The following is a 19,187-nucleotide window of genomic DNA, read 5'->3' on the forward strand; positions in this document are numbered from 1 at the left end:
GCCAGGGCTGGGGGAGGTGAGTCGGTGTTTAATGGGGACAGAGTTTCAGTTTGGGAACCATGGGAAAGTTCTGGAGCTTATGCCGGTGATGGCTGTACAGCAACGTGAATGCACTTAGTGCCCCTGAGCTGGACACTGAAAAAGGGTGCAATGGAAAATCTTACGCATATTGTATCAGTTTAAAAATTTTCAATTTAAATTTTTAAAATGGGTAAACTGGTAAATCACATATTTTATCCCAGTTTTTGAATTTTTTAATTAAAAAATTTTAAACTGTAAAACGGTAATAAATTTTACATCATATAGCTTCCACCACAATAAAAAAATTTTTTTTTAATAAAAAACTTTTCAAAAGCTCCTTGGAGGGGAGAAAAAAGTGCAAACGCAGGAACGGCAAGTTGCCCCAGCCCCCTGCCCCAGGCCTCCCCGAAGCCACAGAGCCGCCCTGTAGAGAGGCCCGCGGGGGGCAGTGGGGCCTGTGCCTGGGCAGCGGTGCAGGCCGGGGGACCGCTGACCCACCCTGTGTCCTTGCCCGTCTCGGGGCAGCAGTGGCGGCGCCCTGTCAGCCCTCCGGGCGAAGTGGGGCCCGAGGGCAGGGGTGCGGGGAGGGCGGACGTCCACCCGAGACTAGGCCCCCACCCTACCCAGCGGCTGAGACTGCAACAGAGTCGGGGTCCTGCTCTGAGGCCTCGAGCCCTGCGCACCGCCCACCCCGGGGCTCCTGGGCGTGTCCTCCCGCGGCCCCGGGAGTGGCGGCGAGGGTCTGGGTGCTGGAGGCTGAGCGGCCGTCGTCCGCCGCGGCCTCCCTCGGGAAGGGTCCCCTCGTGGGGAGCATCTCGCCACCAGCTCCGCTGTCTCCGGGCCGGGTGTGCTTGGCGGCAGGAGAGGGCAGAGAGGCTCGCGGTGCCTTCTGAGGGTCTGTCAGGGTGGCTCCTGCAGGACTGATGGAACACAAGCCCTGGGCCTCCTGGGGCTCTGACGGCACGAGTCCACACGGCCACTGCCTCTTGCCCCACCTGCCCCAGTTCACGGCCACTGGGCATTCGCGGGCCACGCCCAGCCCGGGCTGTCCTGAAGCTCTCTCCGGCGTAAGAACACCTGTGGGCGTGTCCAGTCCTCGCAGAAGAGCCATCGGTCCACAACCACACCCCGTGGGTGTCCCCTGGGCCGGGCGGCCTCCTGTAGCTTCTCTCTCAACTCGGTGCAGCTGGGGCTCCGGCGGGGCTGTCCGTCGGAAGGGCGACCACAGAGCCACTTCCCTCTGCGCCACCACCAAGCTGGCCGTTCCCTGCCCCGGCCCCCCGGGCTAGACGGCGCCTGCCTGCGGGTGCTTCCAGGTCCCTCCACCCCGCACCCTCAAACGCAGCCAAGCCTGGGGCAGCAGCCGGCCTGTAAGTCCTCTCTGGGTCTGTGGCCGGACGGGAGGAGAGAAACGTGTGTGTCTCGTAAGCCCGCCCTGGTCCCCACCCTCAGTGAGGCAGGACGGAGGGGTGGCTCGGCATCCCACCCTGCACCCTGGGGTCCGAGGTGGAGAGGGCAACGGCCATCCGAGACCCTGCTCCTGGGTCGTGGTGAAGGAGAGGGGCAGGCCACCAGAACAGCACAGCAGCACACGGAGGACGACCACCCTGCGGTTTCCGCGCGGGGATCACCAAACCCGACTTTTTCACACAGCTCGAGAAGCGCCCTGAGGCTTCCTGGTTCCCGGGGCACAGGAGGTGCCAGGCCTGGGGCTCGGGGTCTGATGCCCGGGGCCCACTGTTTGCTGTGCGTCCTGCAGCGTGGTGTCCGCTGGTCACCTAACGAAGTTTGAAGGAGCTCCCCCATGTTGATGGGTGGCGGGAGGTTTGGGGTTACTGGTGGGGACACAACGCCCCTGTGCAGAACAGCCTGGCGCCCAGGAGGTGCTAAGTCACAGGGTGCTGTCCGCCCACCCAAGCACACTGGGCTCGGAAAAGCAAAGCCCTGCCCGCGCGCCTCTTGGCTTCACTCTGTGGGGTGTGGGAACCCGGGACCCCAGCAGGAAAACCAGGGCTGCTGAGACAGCAGGCCAACCGGGTCTTGGGAACCGGCTTCACGGGCACCCTGGAAGCCTGGGGGCGGATATGCCCTCCCAGATGCAGAGACCTGGAGGGCCCAGGCTCCCTCGGCTGCCCCACTTCGTTCTGCTTTTGGTTTCAGGGGGAGCCCTGCAGCTCGGGGGACACAGGGCAAGGTCTGACGTGGCTTTCCTTGCTCCAGGACAAGCCCTCTTCTCAGTTCAAAGGTGTCCTCCCTGGGCCTGAGATGACCGCAGGGCAAGGGAGGGAGAACAGCGCGCAAGGGGCAGCGGCACGGGGGCGGCCGGCCACCAGGTCTCGCAGGAAGTGGGCAGCGGAGCGGGGCTTCTCCTGCCCCACGCTGCTCCTCCCAGGATGCGCTGGGGGCGGCCGAGGTGTTCCCAAACTTTCAGGATGCCTCTAGCCCAGTTACACCATCGCTCTGAAACGAGCGCCACGCAGCACGGTGCCGCTTCCGCTCACCCCTCGCATTCGTGCGGCCGCGACTCTTGCTGACGGTTCTGCCGAGGAGAGGAACGCCCAGCAGGTGGGTGGGTGCTGCACGTCCAAGAAACCGGGACAGCTCATCAAGCGTGAGTGTTTCACAAGAGCTTTATTTGTGGTCACATCTACGGCTGTCATCTCAGTGTACAGACAGCTCACAGCTGAGTGCAGCGCTTCTAGTACAAGTCATATAAAACCGCGGACACGTGGCATGAAGAGTGCACTTGATAAAAAAATAAATTACACTTTAAAAGCTACTGCAAAGCTTTACACAGATAAAAAGTAAACACAAAATAGTTAGTGAGGTCCTTGTAACTGTCTATCGTATCCAGCTATGAAGATCCAAAGAGCAGGGCTCTGTGCCCGAATGCCTCTCCAGCAAAGAAACCTGGAGCGTGCCTGAGCTGGTGTCCGCACCACGGCAACACAGGGGTCCCCGGACACCACGTCTCAGAGCTGGAGACAAGCACAGCTCCGCACCTGCGACCTCGGCCCAGCCGGCTCGGGGCAAATCTCTGTGAACCAAGCAACATCCCTCATCCTGGAGGCTAACAGGTAGCAGGAGCTTCCCGCTTTCTTCTGACCACTCAGGAGCCACAGCGTCCACATGGTGAGCGCAAAAGAGAACACAAGTGATATGGCAGTGTGTATTATGCACTAGAGGCCTCCAGGTTTCAAGCAACCAAAAGGCTGAGGGCGAGATGCGTCAGAAGTGCGGAGACCTGGCGGCCTTCGGGGACGGGGGCCAGGCCTGCCCCGGCCCACACGTGAGTGAGGGTGCCAGGGCCTCCAGGGCCAGCCCACCCTCGGAGTCCATCTGAACACGGGCCGCGTGCAGCCGGGCCCTCACCAGCCCTGCTCCAGACAAAACTGCCTGCTGGCCCGCCCTCGAGGAGAAGCTGAGGCCCTGGCTTCTCTGGGGCCTGACTCAGAACAAGAGAGCCTTTCCCGTGTCAGTGGCTGCCACACAGCTCTGCTCTCGGAGGTGTTTGCAGTGACCCTGGCGCTGGTCTGAGAGGAGACAGGCAGGGCGGCCAGAGCCGAGACACAGGAGGGCAAGCAGCCAAGATGCAGGGCTGCCCCGGGCTCCACCCTCACCTGCCACAGAACACGTGTGGCCGCGCGCACACACACACACACACACGTAAAGACAAAAGCCTAGTAGATTAGGAGATACATTCTTAACGAGATTTTTTCTTAAAACAACATCAACATTTTAGACAAGCAGCTAAGGCTACGTCTACATTTATCAAGAGCAAAGGAATCTAATCACTCTGTTGTTCACCAGGGTTTCCTCGAGGGCAGGAATAAAAGGGCGATGAATCCTTCCTGTGTACACAAAGGGGACACTACGACCTCTGTGAGATCCCCGAGAAACAGGATAGTCCACAAGTTCTGAAGAGGAGTCTAGGGGAGAAAACCGACACCTACCCAGCTCATTGTAAGCCCCCAGGGCCAGCTCTCCCTTCCCTGACCTTCCCCGGCCAGGACCTAAAGCCAGCTGATCTGAGCTTCTGCCCTTTCCACTCCCCACCCACCAAGACAGAGGCGGCAGCAGGGTGCCCCCTGCAAACCATCAGAAAGCGCAGACCCTTGCAGACCAACGAGGCAACAGCAAGAGGACACACGCAGCCCCCCCCCAACCTGAGTCCCTAAACCTGCTCACAGCCACAACTCCATCATCCCGGCTCCTAGTGAGTTAGCAGAGCGAAAGCTGGTTCTGGAAAGCCTGGAAAGAAAGTGACACAGAGCTGAGTCTGTGGCTCAAGCAGGCTCCTGTCATTTCTGCTGAACGGCTCTGTCAGCTCAGCTATAAACCCGTCGTCCTGCTCTTTCCAAATACGTGCTCGTCCCTCCTGACTGGATCCAACACGGCCAGGGCTCTCCTGATAGCTACGCTGTCCTACTGCATGGGAGCCTCTCTAGACACAGAGAAACTTCCCACCCAGCCAGCCACCGTTTAGAACAGCTACTGGGCTGTTTCAGCTCATCGGGGGACCAGAGCTGCACTCAGCCGGTCGGGTAGTTCCGGTGAGCAGGAAGACGCTAAGATCTTCTGTCACCAGAAACCGTGCCGAGGGCCAGTGGCCTGCAGGGCTGCCACAGCGAGGTGCCCTCCCCCAGTGTAACCGCCTGTGTCCTGGTCCAGAGTCATCGCACACCTGGCTCCCTGCCAGCATCCTTCCCTGACTCACACCTGCTGCTCCCCCCCCCCCCCCCACCTGCCCCATTCTCAGGTCAGCGGAACAGGGTGAACGTTACAGGCGCCCGGGGACAGCACCTGCAGCAGACAGGAAAGGAAAGGTCTACCTGACAGGTATCTGTTCTGTCAGGGCTAATTCATTAAAGTATTAATTTCCATAAGTACCATTCTTGCCAGGACATGAGACAGAATTTCCTTTTACCTTGAGATTTAAATGCACTGTAAGAAAGTCCCTATCAATATTCTGACTGGCAAGAATACAGGTACCTGAAGACACAAAGCTTACGCAATGTTTTCAACAACTTAATTCCAAAATCTAGAAAGCTGCTCTGTGACCAGAAGCACAACCTTAACCTTCTACCTTCAGGGTCGTCGGTGTGCTGAAAACTCGATGTCCAGTCCAGCATGTCCCAGGTCAAGTCCCTGGTTCTAGGTGTCATTAGAGCTGCGAGAAAATCTGTTTGACAATTACGAAGTGGCATGAGCTCCCCCAACGAAATCCACGAGCTTAGGATAACAGCTAAGGGGAGACAGCCAACAAGAAGTGCCAACTGTCTTTCCTTCGGCAGAACTGTTTTGTGAAAAAGTCGTTTCCAATCTCTACGGCCCCCTGGGAACAGCACAAGATTAAGATCCCAGGGCTTTCCAGTCAGACAAGAGTGTGCGTTTGCCTGAGTGTGATTATGTTACAGGGAACCCAGGACCATCCAGAACACGGAGTTTTAAAGACCTGAAAACTGGATGTTCTTTTCTGGTGGACAGCAGACACTAGCACTCAATTACGTGCACACCGCAGGGCAGCAGACCAAAACCAAATTCCAGGAGGTAGTTTAACATCAGCCCTCGGTAACAGGGATTCACAACAACTTTACCAACGCGATATCCAGATCACCCTCATTCCCCACAGCAACTGAGGTTCCCTTTACGCAGTCCAAAGTTTTGAAGCTAAAATAGTGCTTCTCTGGGTGTTGAAATTCTTTTCTCTAATGAGCATATACTACTTTAACATCCAGAATTTTTTGTACAGGTGGAAAGTAATGAGGAAATTCTAGAGAACCCTTTTTAACTAACACAAAATCCCTAACGTTCTTGCAGTACCTTGCATTTAGTTTCAGACATGAATCCCCTCAACCCGATTCCCTATTTCTATCCTGGCATTTTTTTTCCTTCAGTTTACACCATCTGAATTTATTCAGCTTACATTAAAAGGAAACGGAGCCTACGTCCAAATGGGGACCTGGAAACTACTGTGCTCTCCTTCGCCGCCTGAGCCGACCTCAGCCTTCAACCCCACGCAGCCCAGGGAGCCGTGTGGACGCCTGGAGGTCTCTGCGGCCACCCCACCCCTTCCAGGCCAAAAGCTACAGGACGTGCGTGCGCTCCATGCAGGTGTGCTTCCCAAGGGATGGTTGGGCTGAAAAACTGTGCCGGGCAACTGATTCCTCTGTAATTCTTCTCAAGGTCTATCTTACCTTGATGTAAACTTGGAGTATTAAGATAGCCAGTCCAGCAAAAAGTCAAAAGTACGGGAGACATCCGAAAACCCTCTGTATTCTAAAAACCTCTCTTTAGTAATAATTAATCTACCTCAATTCCTGATTTCCAGGCAATGCACAGAAGGGTACAATTTCTATAGCAGGCATTCACATCAAGGACACTCACCCTGACACCAGAGAGAGAAGTAACCTTCCCAAGGCTGCTGACCACCAGGGACGGCCCACCCAGGGGGGCGTCATGAACAGTCACAACCACTGGGCGGAGCAAAGAGCTCGGAGAAAACCACAGGGAAAGGGATCCCCCGCGGCAGGAATTCACAACTTCAAACGAAATGAAAGTAAAAGATCACAGACGCTCACTTGGGCTAACGTGTAGTGTAATTACGCCCTTCCAGCTGGACGGAAATGTAACTGCTTTTTCACAGAGGTGAAGTCACACCCGGTGAGCTCTTTTACCCACAAGTGCAGAACCAGCTCCAGCAGAAGCGGACTCCAGGACGGACGGCTGGAGAGCCCGGCCTCGGGTCACGGTGAGGAGTGGCCGCCCCTCAGAGCTCTGTTGTCAGCAAACACTTCTGCTTCAAGGTGGCTTCTCCAGCAGAGGTTGGAGCCGAGCTGACAGGAAGAAAGAACACGTTACTCACTTTTTGGAAAATGCAAAGACCATCCAAGGCGGAAGCGACCTGCACTTCTCCCAGGCGCCTCGCGGAGCATGCGGAGAGTAAAGAGGGGTGTGTAGTAGCACTTAACGTAGGCGATTCTGCAGAGGGTCATTTTCTAGGTAACTGATGCTTATTCCATCTTGAAATGGAACCGAAAGACATCAATTTCCCCTGCTTCCTTGGATAAAATACACCGAACAGACACCTCATTTCTTGCTGAGCCAGGGCTGTCACAGAACACGGAGGACAGGGCTGTGCCGAGCACCATGGCAACACGTTCGGCAAGCACCAGGGCCGGGGGTCCTGTGTGTCCTCACGCGGCCCCCGCGGCGGCTCTGAGCCCCGCGCCCCCTCCCCTGCTGCGTCAGAGGTGAAACAAGAGTAAGAGTGCGCCGCTTCGCCACAGGGCAAGGGCGTGCGCGGAGGTGCAGGCTTCAGGGAGACTGAAAACGATACCGAAGTCCCAAGGCCAGAGGTTAACGTCGTCCATGTGCTATCAAGACGTGTGAATGAAAACAGCTGTCACTGGAACCCCCCCTTCCGCGTTTCCGCTCCACAGAGACGACACTGCCGAATGGATTTTCCTGGTACTTCCCTTCTTGTTCTGGATCCCTGGTTCTCAAAGCGTGGTCCTGGAACTTGTCATAAGTGCAAGTTCTTAGGCCCTGCCCCTGGCCCACTGGCCCAAAGCCTCAGGACGGTCCAGCGCCTGTGCTCTAACAAGCCCTCCAGGCGGGCCCGCCAGCTGCCGTCCGTCCTCACTGTTCTCAACGGGGTGTTTCCACAATGACACACAGGCCTCCCTAATAGTCATCGTCTGCTATAATTACATAAATATTTCCACAGCTCACTATGGGTGTGCTGTATTTTTTTTCTTGTACAATTTGTTTTCTCATTGTAACTGCTTGCTCGGCGTCCAATACTTCGTTTCTAATTTATCCCTAACCAAACGCAACCAGGCTTCTGGTCTCAGGTCCTTTTGTAAAGTTGGGCGCGGGCCACGTGTTGTTCGTTCTCCCTTGGCAATACCCTTCCTGGGGCTCCAAAGCCTCCCCTTCCAATCTGTACAGGAGCCTTCCTAGGCCTGCTTGGAACTTCCCTTCACTCTCCTCCTGGTAAATTCTGGCACCTGTTTCCTGGGTTCCCCGTTTTCTTTCCTGGACAATCACCTTGTTTTGATGGAACACATCCTCCACTTAAGTAGGTTCCTGAGGAAGGCCGCCTTAGAAGCATGGATTTTAGAGAAACTCCACGTTTTAAAATGTCTTCATTTCTTTTTTTTTTTTTTGCCATGCTGCACGGCTGGCAGGATCTTACCAGGGACTGAACCCGGGCCCTGACAGTGAAAGCACCGAGTCCCAACCACTGGATGGCCAGGCAACTCCCTACAATGTCTTCATTCTAATCTCACACTTCATTGGTAGCTTGGGTACAAAACATGAGGTGAGAAATGATTTTCTTCCAGAATTCTGAAGGCATGGCTCTGTTATCTTCTAGCTTTCAGTAAAGCCTGCTGCCGTTGAGATCACCAGTCCTTTGTATGAACTCTTTCCCCCCTCTCTGAAGACTAACATTCTCTCTTATGTTCTGAAACTTCACGATGTTCCTTGCTGTTGTCTCTTTTCGTTCTGTTACTGGATACTCACTGGGCTCCTTTAATCTAAAAGCTCAAGTGCTTCTGTCCTGGGAAGTCTTGATTTCTTTCTTGGACACTTTATTTACTGTGTTCTTTCTTCTGGACCTCCAATGATTCACATAGTGGACTTCCTAGACCAATCTCCAATTTTCTTTTTTCTCCCAATTCTCAACATTTGTTCTACATTTTGGGGGATTTCCCCAATCTTACCTTCCGTGCATCCTTTGAATTTTATTTTTAACGTGGTTAATAACTTCCAAGAATACTTCATTTTCTGTTCCTTCTTTAATTCCTTGTTATTGCTGCATGGATGCAGTATCTTCTTTCTCACACTGTCACTTCGCAAAGTTTTTGACGCTCACACTCCTTTATCTCCTCCGTTTCTTTTTCAAGTTGACCTGCTCTGGTGTTCCCTCAAACATCTGACAATCGTTGGCTCTGCTCACATTTAAGAGGGAAGCAGCATGCTCACACTTGAGCACGAAGCGCTGGAACGCTGTCTGAAAGCTCTGCACGTGTGGGCAAAATCCACTAACTACGGGCTTCCAAGTCGAGGTACCAGATTTCCTGCGATCCACAAATGTCAGTCTCTCTGGGCCTTTTTCTTCGCTCGGTCAGGTTCTCTAGAGAGCAATCCTCTGAATTTCTCACCTGAGACGTTTATACGTGGCCCACAGCATTCTGGAGGCTGGAAACAGAAGGAAGGCTGGGGGTCTCACCCCTTGGCGTGTGGACACTGAGTTAACTCCCCCCGCCCAGGTCAGGGCCTTCCTCCCAACAGGGCCCCCAGACCCAGGGCCCTGCCCGCCCAGCTCCTCCAGAGGGGAGCCTCCAGAATGAGGCCGGCATCGGCAGGGCGGGAAGGGGGAGTGTATGAAGGGGCACATTCGCAGCCCCACCTCGGACCCACCTTCCCAACACTTGGTGCCTCAGCTCCTGAGCCAGCCCGGGTGCTAGTGCATGGACTGGCTTCGTATTTTCCCAGTTTCCACCCCCTCCCCTTTTCAGGCTTAGATCTCAGCTTTCTCCTCTGTGCCAAGCTGGTTACCACTTATCTGTCATTTAGCTGCTCCTAAAACTTGCTCGGTAATCTCAACTGCTGCTGTTTCCTCTCCTGTTCTTTTGTTTTTATTTTTTTGGGTTACGCGGGCCTCTCACTGCTGTGGCCTCTCCCGTTGTGGAGCGCAGGCTCCGGACGCGCAGGCTCAGCGGCCATGGCTCATGGGCCCAGCCGCTCCGCGGCACGTGGGATCTTCCCAGACCGGGGCACGAACCCGTGTCCCCTGCATCGGCAGGCAGACCCTCAACCACTGCGCCACCAGGGAAGCCCTCCTCTCCTGTTAACTTTAAAATAAAATTTACACAGCGCACACCCCAAGTAAACCTGAATCTGTACGGATGCAACCCCATCACCACTCTTTTAAAAACACGCTATTGATTATAACATACATACGCTGAAGTGCACACATCAGGAGTTGTGAGTTGAGGACCCTGTGCACACTGACCACACCTGTGCAATGAGCACACAGAATGAGAAACAGAAAGTCACTAGCACTCTGAAACTGGCCACCTCCAGGGTAACCATTACTTCGGTCTGTGAGAGCTGTGCCTCTTTCCCACCATCATGGGGAGGAGACTCTAAGATGACCCCAATGACCCCCTCCTCCCCCTGAGCATGGCAGGCCCTGTGGTCTTTTCTAACCAATGCAAACGAGCAAAGGTAACAGCAGGATGTCACTCCGCGATTACAGTATACAGATGGCGACCTCTGGCCAGCTGGCAGGCATCCCACCGCCTTCCTAGTTTGCTGGCTCTGCTGAAGTAAAGGCCCCAGGCAAGTAACGAGGGCAGCGCGGCCTGGAGCCAGCCCTCAGGAGCTGAATTCTGCCAACGGCCATGACTGCAGACCCTCCACATGAAAGCCCAGCTCCAGCCGACTCCCTGAGTGGAGCCTGGGGGAGAGCCGCAGCAGAGGGCACAGCTAGGCTGTACCAGACCCCTGGCCTGCAGGGAATGTGTGGTGTCTGTTACAGATCAATAAATACCTCATGTAACTGTGTGTGTGCGACTCATCTATCTCCCTACTGCAGTTACAGTTCGGTAGTTTTCACTGCTCTAGTCCAGTATTTATCTAGTTAACTGCCAGTGGGCTTTTAAAAAGTCTTCAGCTTGGGCTACGATGAACACAGCTGCTGTGAACATTCCTGTACATGCCTTCTGATGGACACATATGTGTATTTCTATTGGGTACGCATGTAAACGTATTTTCAGCTTTCGTAGATACAGCCAAATCTATGTCCAACACGGTTATTTCAATTTACAGTTTCAGTTGCCCCATAACTTCACCAATACTTGGTACTATGTGTATTTTCACTTGAGCCATTCTAGGTGTATGCAGTGGTATCACATAGTGGTCTGAATTTGCATTTCTCAATAAATTGTCAAGATGGGCCACCTGGACACCCTCTTGTGAACTGCCTATTCAACTCTTTTGCCAATTCTTCTGTTGAGCTCTCTTTTTCTTATTGATTCACAAGAGTTCTTTATATATTCTGGAGATGAGTTCTTTGTGAGAGAGACACGGACAGAGTCAGAGGGAGGGGGAAGTGGGGTTGTCTTCTCCACTGTGTGGCTTCCTTTTTGAGTGCTTGAAATAATATCTTCCGATGAATAGGAGTTTTTTTTTTTTAATTTTAAAAATTTATTTATTTATTTATTTATGGCTGTGTTGGGTCTTCGTTGCTGCATGCAGGCCTTCTCTAGCTGCAGTGAGCAGGGGCCCCTCTTCCTTGCGGTATGCGGGCTTCTCACTGCAGTGGCTTCTCTTGTTGCAGAGCACGGGCTCTAGGAGCGCAGGCTTCAGTAGTTGTGGCATGTGGGCCCAGTAGTTGAGGCTCATGGGCTCTAGAGCACAGGCTCAGCAGTTGTGGCACACGGGCTTAGTTGCCCTGTGGCATGTGGGATCTTTCTGGACCAGGGCTTGAACCCATGCCTCCTGCATTGGCAGGCGGACTCTCAACCGCTGCGCCACCAGGGAAGTCCCTGAATAGGAGTTTTGGACAAAATCCAAGTTATCAATTTTTCCTGTATGATTGAAGCTTTTTGTGACCTGCTTAAAAAATCTTTGCCTATTTCAAGGCCACAGGATGTTCACTTATATTTTCTTCTAAAAGCTTTATTATTGGACATTTCATATTTAGATTTGCAATCCACCTACAGTAGATTTTGGTGTGTAGTATGAGGTTGGGTCAAGATTTTTTCCCACCAAGGATATTTAACTTGTTGGGCTGATTTACTGAAAGACTGCTCTTTCCTTTCAGCATTGTACTATCATTTTTCATAAATCAGGTAACTATACTTGTGTGATTTGTTTCTGGACTCAACTGTTTCACTGATTCACTGGCCATGTTTTCCTTACTGAGATACTGACATATTATATTAGTTTCAGGTGTACTACCTGTCATCTTTGATCTAATTCCTTTATGACTACTTTGCTTTGGGAAGGAATGGAGACAAGCTCTGATGTCATCTGTAACTTCTCATTTGGAAGTCCTTACAAACTCGCATTTTACTGTGTGAACTCAATTATGAAGAATTATCACCTGGCCCTCTGCACACAATCCCTATGTTTGCAGTGGGAACTACCAGTCATACAGATGTTTAGGAAAATAGGCCCCATGTCTGTCCTGTTCACGCCTACCTTCAGTGCCGGACACAAGCAACGCCTGGTACCTAACAGACAGTAAGTGTTTGCTGAGTGAACAATTATATTAAAGACTATGGAGATAAGACAACAATTTTAAAATGAAACTATGAATTTCTCTCAAGTTAATTATCTCTAATAACTTTTCTGTTATAATCAGGGATTTTGTTCTCTAAAGCATCTACTTCAACCAACCCGCCTTCTCAACACCAGGAGGATGTGAGAAACAGTAGACATACCAGGAAGACGTCTGAGGTGAGAAATGAGGCAATTATAGATCTTCTGTAAAACAGGCACAGTCTTGATCCTAACAATTAAAAGTTGAAGAACTACATGCTGAACAAAAGCTCTGTCTGTGGCAAGTGATATGCTAAAATAAGCTTGCGGTAAAAGCTACATCAGAGCCCTCACTTTGGGAATTCCCTACCCCACCCTTATCTGAGCCTCTTCCGCTGTATTCATGGACAACCTAACAGTAAAGCATGACAGGAAAAGACATAAATCAATTTTAAAACAAATACAAAGTTTTAAAGATAAACCTGCTCATATCTTTATCTAATAAAGACTTCATAAAAAAAGAAAGTAAGGTCTACTTCATAATTTTGTAGAAGATTGCTACTGACAAGAAAAAAGAAAAAAACACTACTCTAATAATCACAGAAAAGATTTATTCAGTTTCAATTCAGTTCAACTAGAGAAGAATTGACATTATCGCTTTAAGTACAATTAATTTCGTTATATTTTCCTCTTAACAGAGGCCTGAGAACTGCAACTGAGAAAAGACTCCTCACCTGGTCACAGCATCCACGAAGAACGGCGCTGGGGGAGAGATGAGGGAGAGCACACCTCTGTTGCCAGGCCCCTCCTTCCCGGCCGGCGAGAGCCCGCTGTCTCCTGCAAGCCCGTTAGGAAGGGCAGCACTCTGCTGAGGGAAACACGCGGGCCGTCTGAGCGGAGGTGACCACACCTGCCCCGCAGCCAGCACTCAGCCCCGCGTCATCTTCTCCAGTGACGACGGTGATGAGAAGGGTGATGTTCACCGTGACAGCTGCTTTGTTTTTCTACCATCCTTCACATCAGACTTATATTTTTGTTTTTGTCAGCACCCTTAAGTATTTACAAACAGAAAAATTAAACCTCTAGTTTGAAGCCAGTAGGTTCAATCAGTAGAGATCTGATGATGACCCCGTGTTTTCAAGGAAAAATAAGAACCTGGTATTCCTTCAGGCCTCATTCTGAAAGGGTAATGGAAAGAAAAATTGCAAATATCATTAACTTACTGGCACAATCCAACGGGGTGTGATCGTGGATATGGAAGATACCTGGAAAAAATTGTACATGTATATTTATTTTTAGGGAAGACTGACTTATTTTCATAATTATACTCATAATGCTTTCTTCTACTATGAAATGCACTCGGGTGGGGGGCAGGGAGCAGGTCTTAATGGTGCCCTTGAGCTGACACGGACTTCTGAACCCAAGGTCCTTTTCTACAGCACACACGCCATGTGTCACCACTTAAGAAACTGTCATAATCTCGAGAGCCTCTTTAATCTAAAAACTTACTACTCCCGGAATGCTACTAATGCTACTACTACTTTCAGGTCATTCACTAGGACTGTCCCCAACCCCTAGCATCCAACTTAAGATTTATTTTCTGAAACTTCATTTCAGTCCGTTACAAACAATCACAGCCTTCTCGGTAGCATGCTGCACAGCAGACTGTGGCTAACTCAAATGAAGACAGAAGAAAGCTCTGTCCAGCTACAGGCCATTTTCTAACTCTGACTGGAGGAGAGAGCAATGAAAACACCCACGCTGCTCCTGACTCACAGGGCCTCTGCTATATTCTTGTTAAGGTTTAATTTTCTGCATCTTACTTCTGCATGTAGAATTGTAATCTAATGAACTCCCGACTCCCTCCTATTTTGTGGAAGCTTAGACTAGTCCTTGCACTGGTGACAGATTCTGGCAAGAAAAAATTACTATAAGTCCAGGTTTTAGTAATCTAGGTAACCAACAAAAGAATAAAAATACAAAATATGACTTTCCCACCAATATTAAGAAAGTGCACTTCTAACCACAGAAAATAAAAGAGAGAGAAAAAAGAAATATGGTAAAAGTAAACAAAAATGGTTTGGCAGAAACAAGTCCTATAATAACCATAATTACAGTAAATATAAATGGATTTAAACTCAATCAGAAGATACAGACTCTCGAATAAGATTTTAAAAACAAGACCCAGCAAAACGCTGAAAGGTCCACTTAAAACCAACAGATACAAAAAGGTTGAAAATAAAATGACAGAAAATTTATACATAAAGTGATTCAAACTTAAAGCTAGGGTGTCAATTTTTTATCAGTCAAAAGGGAAATAAAGAGAGGGAAAAAAAGGGCGAAGAAGGACACTTTAAAGTGCTAAAAGGAGCTCAGAAAGTATAATTACCATCAACATGTATGCATCTCACAGCCTATCTTCAAAATATACAAAAAAACTGGAAGATCCAACAATAGGTAAGAAATGGATTAATCAATAACTGCAGACAGAGATACTAAAGACACCCCAGAAACTGACAGAATATTTGAATCAGCAGATTGGCTACTGAAAGAATTCATCAAGTTTGCCAGACACAAAATTAACTTATGAATTCAATAGTAAAAAAATTAAATACCATTCACAATATCAACAAAACTATGAAGTATTTAGGAGTTAACCTAATGAAGAATAGAGAAGACTTACAGAGAACATTTAGAGACTCTGTATTTTCTGTTAGGTTAAATCCTAAATTCTTTAAATATAATGGGGAAAAAAATCTCAATAGCAAAAAAACATGAAGGATCTGGAAATAACAAAAATAGGAAAATATAAAACTTACATTGGGGAGACTGTAACTACAAAACTTCTAGGAGAAATAGGAAATCATGGATGAGAAAAACATATCGTACTCTTGGCTAAGATGAATTATCACAAATATATCAGTTCTTTCCACAAGTTAATTTATGAATTTAACGTAATTACAAATAAAAATTCAAAGGCTTTCAGAGGGAGTGAGACTTGACACAGTTATTCTAAAAATCATCTGAAAGAATTAACAAGCACAAACAGCAAAACACCTGCATAATGATGCTGGACTGGCCTCAACATGTATCAAAATCACTTAAAAAGTTATTAGAGGGCTTCCCTGGTGGCTCAGTGGTTAAGAATACGCCTGCCAATGCAGGGGACACGGGTTCGAGTCCTGGTCCAGGAAGATCCCACCTGCTGCAAAGCAACAAAGCCCGTGCACCACAACTATTGAGCCTGCGCTCTAGAGGTCGCGAGCCACAACTACTGAGCCCGCATGCCACAACTACTGAGCCTGCGCTCTAGAGCCCGTGAGCCACAACTACTGAGCCTGTGCTCTAGGGCCCGTGTGCCACAACTACTGAGCCTGCATGCCACAACTACTGAAGCCCATGCACCTAGAGCCCGTGCTCCACAAGAGAAGCCTCCGCAATGAGAAGCCCGCGCCCCGCAACTGAGAGTAGCCCCCGCTCGCCGCAACTAGAGAAAGCCTGTGCGCAGCAACGAAGACCCAACGCAGCCAAAAAAAAATTATTAGAAGAGTATTACAGTTCTAACAACAGAAAAATCAGTAAGTGTAATAGAATAGATAGCTCATATGTAGAATCTAAAATGCATCATAGTCTACATTTTTATTTAAAACATTCTAAATTTGTAGGGAAGGAAAAATATATTAGTGATAAAAAAATGTCTTTAATCAAATTGATTTTCATCACTGTGTTACCCCCACCTGTGAGACAGCATAAACAAGCAGTAAGTGTTCTGAGTTGGGCCCGAAGGACTCCTTCTCCAGGCTTCAGGCCATCTTGCATTGGCCTTAGAAGTTACCTCTTTCATCTGGTTAAAGGATTATTGCAGCCCGATATTGCCAACATCCCTTTCATTTTCTGCTTGCTCACCTGGTAAAGTCTCTTGTGATTATGGCCCTAAGCTGGTGGTTCCCGGCCCACACCCAACCATCACTGGGAACGTGTCAGAAATGCAGCTTCTTGGGCCCCAGACCACATGCACCATATCCAAAAGCCCGAGAGTGGAGGTCGGCAATCTGTGCTTTCCTACTCTTTCCAGTGATGCAGACACACACCTGAGTGAGGGCTGGTGACCTACGCAAACATCAGGGGAAGGACTGCCCTCACTTGCAAGCCTTCAAGTGACCCCTACGGCAACTCCTGCCACGCCACTCACAAGGCACTAAATGCACTATCTGTGTACCTTTCACCCCAGTATGTCTCTGGAGGGAAGTGACTGCTTCTTCTTTGTATTATGGTCACAGTACTTAACACGGTATCTCCCAAACTCAAATAATGATCAATATGTTTAACGCCAACCACTCTTATGCTCCCACCATTCTGTAAATGTTTTTAACAACTGGAGGTCTTACTGTCTGAACTCTTCAGAAGCTGGTTTACCCCCACATGTCCCTCTCACACTACTTAACAGGGTGCTGAATTACAAAGAGGCTTGGCAACATGTGGTTGCTGTCCAGTGACACACAGATTCAAGAGGGCAGAACTTCCCTATAGAAAAGGCAATGCTAGGTGGTTACCGAAATATAAACACTTACTAAATGAAAAGTTTTACTAAACTGCAGAAAAGGCAAGAACTGGAATCTACTGGGAACATTTTCAAACAGAAATACCTTTCCATCCTGCTGTTTTAAAGCCTATATTTACCTGAGGTGTGGTTGTGTGGTCAATGAGATTCTCAGTTAGAGATAAAAGCAAGGCATCCAATTCATCTGTAGCATCCTACAGAAGACAAGATACATGGATGTTAAATGACCCATTAGTCACCAGAGTAGATTTTTTTCCATATCCTCTCAATGTATAATTTGGACCCAGGCCTGGATGGTGTTAACCTTTAAACGAAGGGGACCCTCAGGAATCATGATTATTAGTGATTCCACTTTTGTTTGGAGGGGAACCTAGACTACAGTCAGAGCTTTAAAAAGCTAAAGTGTCATGTGAATTTTCATACAACTATTCCTTCTGGTGAGACAAAACTTGTGTAGGGTTAGGACCGTCCCGGCTCTCAGTTCTTAAACCAGATGGCAGAGGCTAAAGGTTCAGCCCAGGAGACGATGACTAAGGACACGCCTGCACTTGGAATGCTTCTTTATCCACATGGATGATTCACTGTTCACAAAGAGTATAATATAACCCCCCCCATAAATGTTAATACTTTTCTCTAATTAGTATTTGAAGCACCTTATAGAAACAGAGTTCTGTACTGCAGTGTGTGTGTGTTTCTGGGCACAGGAAGAATTTTAAAAGGATAACAGATAAAATTCCAGTCTGGAAATAAGAGAAGTAAGTATCCAGGGTGTAGTCCATAACAAAAAAGGCCCTTCATTTATATATTTCTGCCTGTCTTCAGGCCACCGTGTGTGTTTCCTGTTCGATGTCAACTGAATTTTAATCGCATATATGAAAACCTGCCTGTCTCCTCCCACACCCCCTCCCCCTCCACCCCCTCATACCCTGTGACCTGAGTGGGCTCCCCAGGTGGCCTGTGCGTATCTCTACCACAACGTATCAAAATTCTCTCTCCAACTGTGCTGGAAGCAGTTTGAAAGAAGAGGCCATGTTTCACTCATTTTTGAAATTTCAAAGCCTATCAAGCTGTCTGGTACAATATGCAATAAATCTTCGGGCTAACTGTCCTTCTCTGTTCCCAAAACATCTCGGGTTCCACCTAACGATTTTCAGTGATCGGAGATGTCAGTGTATCTTTTTAGAATTTTAATTAGCAGAAAGGAATCTCCTGATTAAAGGTACTTTAGGTTGAGTTTTTTTTTTTTAAACCCCTAAGCCTGAAAAACTATACACCTGAATATTAACTACACACTGTCTTTGGGTAGTGGGAATCAGGTGATTTCTAATGTGTTGTTTTCATGAAATATTTGGTAAACTTCTACAATAAATGTGGTTGCACTATAAAAGAACAAATGGTAAATGTTCATCTACAAAAATAATTTTTTGTTTAACTTGCAAATTAAAGCGTTCAGTGGGCATGAGCTGGGTCTCTGTGACTTGTGACCTGCTAAGACTGTACGGCCGATGGATAGAGGAGAGGCAGAATTTGAGACAAGCTGGTTATGTTACAAACACAATCAGTGTCAGAAAGTCAATTTCGATCCATCAATATTTATTTAGTGCCTGTTATGTGTCATGTAAAGTCTGAGACACTAGGGTAGCATAGCCCGAATCCAAAACCCAAAAACACCGAGACCCCCTAAAAACAAAACTACCAACAAATACCTCAAAAATGGAGAAGAAACCCTGAGCTGCTCTTGGGAGGGATGTGACAATTGGATTCTCCCTAGAGAAGTGAGGCTCAACGCTCTTCTCACGGCTGACGTTCTGGTGGCCGTCAGAGATCACCAGGTGTCCTGTACAACCAGGATTCAAGGCAAGGGAGTCTCTGTGGAGCAACCTTGAAAGTGGAAGGAATCGTTACCTTTAGAGCAGGCCCATTTTCTGCAGGTGTGGCTCGCGTCGGAATGAGAGACCCTCCAGGGCCGGGCACGGAGTTCTCATTTAACTCAGCACTAGGAAGACAAAGGCGGGTTCGTGTCACGGATGACCGATGCAGGAGCAACAGGCAGTGTGCTGAAGGAGGAGGCTTGGGGAAGCAGGGTAACCACCCCACACGGAAGGAAGAGACAGCGGGGGGTGGGGGGGGGCAGACAGTGGTCCGCGCTGCCCCACACGCCGCCGTGAACCCCTCCCCACCCATTGCATAACAGGTTTGCAACCAGGTCAGACCCGTTCACTAGTGCTTTGCTTCGCTCCTGAAGCTCAATGAAATGACAGAAAAGATTTCTTTTTAACAAAAGAATAAACTCATAAAACTTCAGAACCAATAAAGGATGTCAGTG

The 19,187-nt window shown here is 49.2% G+C and overlaps 1 protein-coding gene across 2 annotated transcripts in view; it reads right to left on the reverse strand.

Annotated features, from left to right (window-relative positions):
• Nucleotides 1–6,790: 6,790 nt before the first annotated feature.
• EPB41L5 (erythrocyte membrane protein band 4.1 like 5) overlaps nucleotides 6,791–19,187 on the reverse strand; it is a 134,708-nt gene continuing 122,311 nt past the window's right edge. Inside the window, exons 20-24 of one of the 2 annotated variants that reach the window (XM_065880299.1) lie at nucleotides 18,767–18,857; nucleotides 16,981–17,055; nucleotides 13,524–13,565; nucleotides 13,035–13,165; nucleotides 6,791–6,857 (exon numbers count right to left, since the gene is read on the reverse strand). In XM_065880299.1, the coding sequence (XP_065736371.1) occupies nucleotides 6,791–6,857; nucleotides 13,035–13,165; nucleotides 13,524–13,565; nucleotides 16,981–17,055; nucleotides 18,767–18,857 (406 nt within the window). Of the gene's footprint in view, nucleotides 6,858–13,034; nucleotides 13,169–13,523; nucleotides 13,566–16,980; nucleotides 17,056–18,766; nucleotides 18,858–19,187 lie in introns of both variants that reach the window. The other variant, XM_065880298.1, reaches the window with a different exon arrangement.

The sequence above is a fragment of the Phocoena phocoena genome, chromosome 7 (genome assembly GCF_963924675.1).
Source record: "Phocoena phocoena chromosome 7, mPhoPho1.1, whole genome shotgun sequence".
Lineage (NCBI taxonomy): Eukaryota > Metazoa > Chordata > Mammalia > Artiodactyla > Phocoenidae > Phocoena > Phocoena phocoena.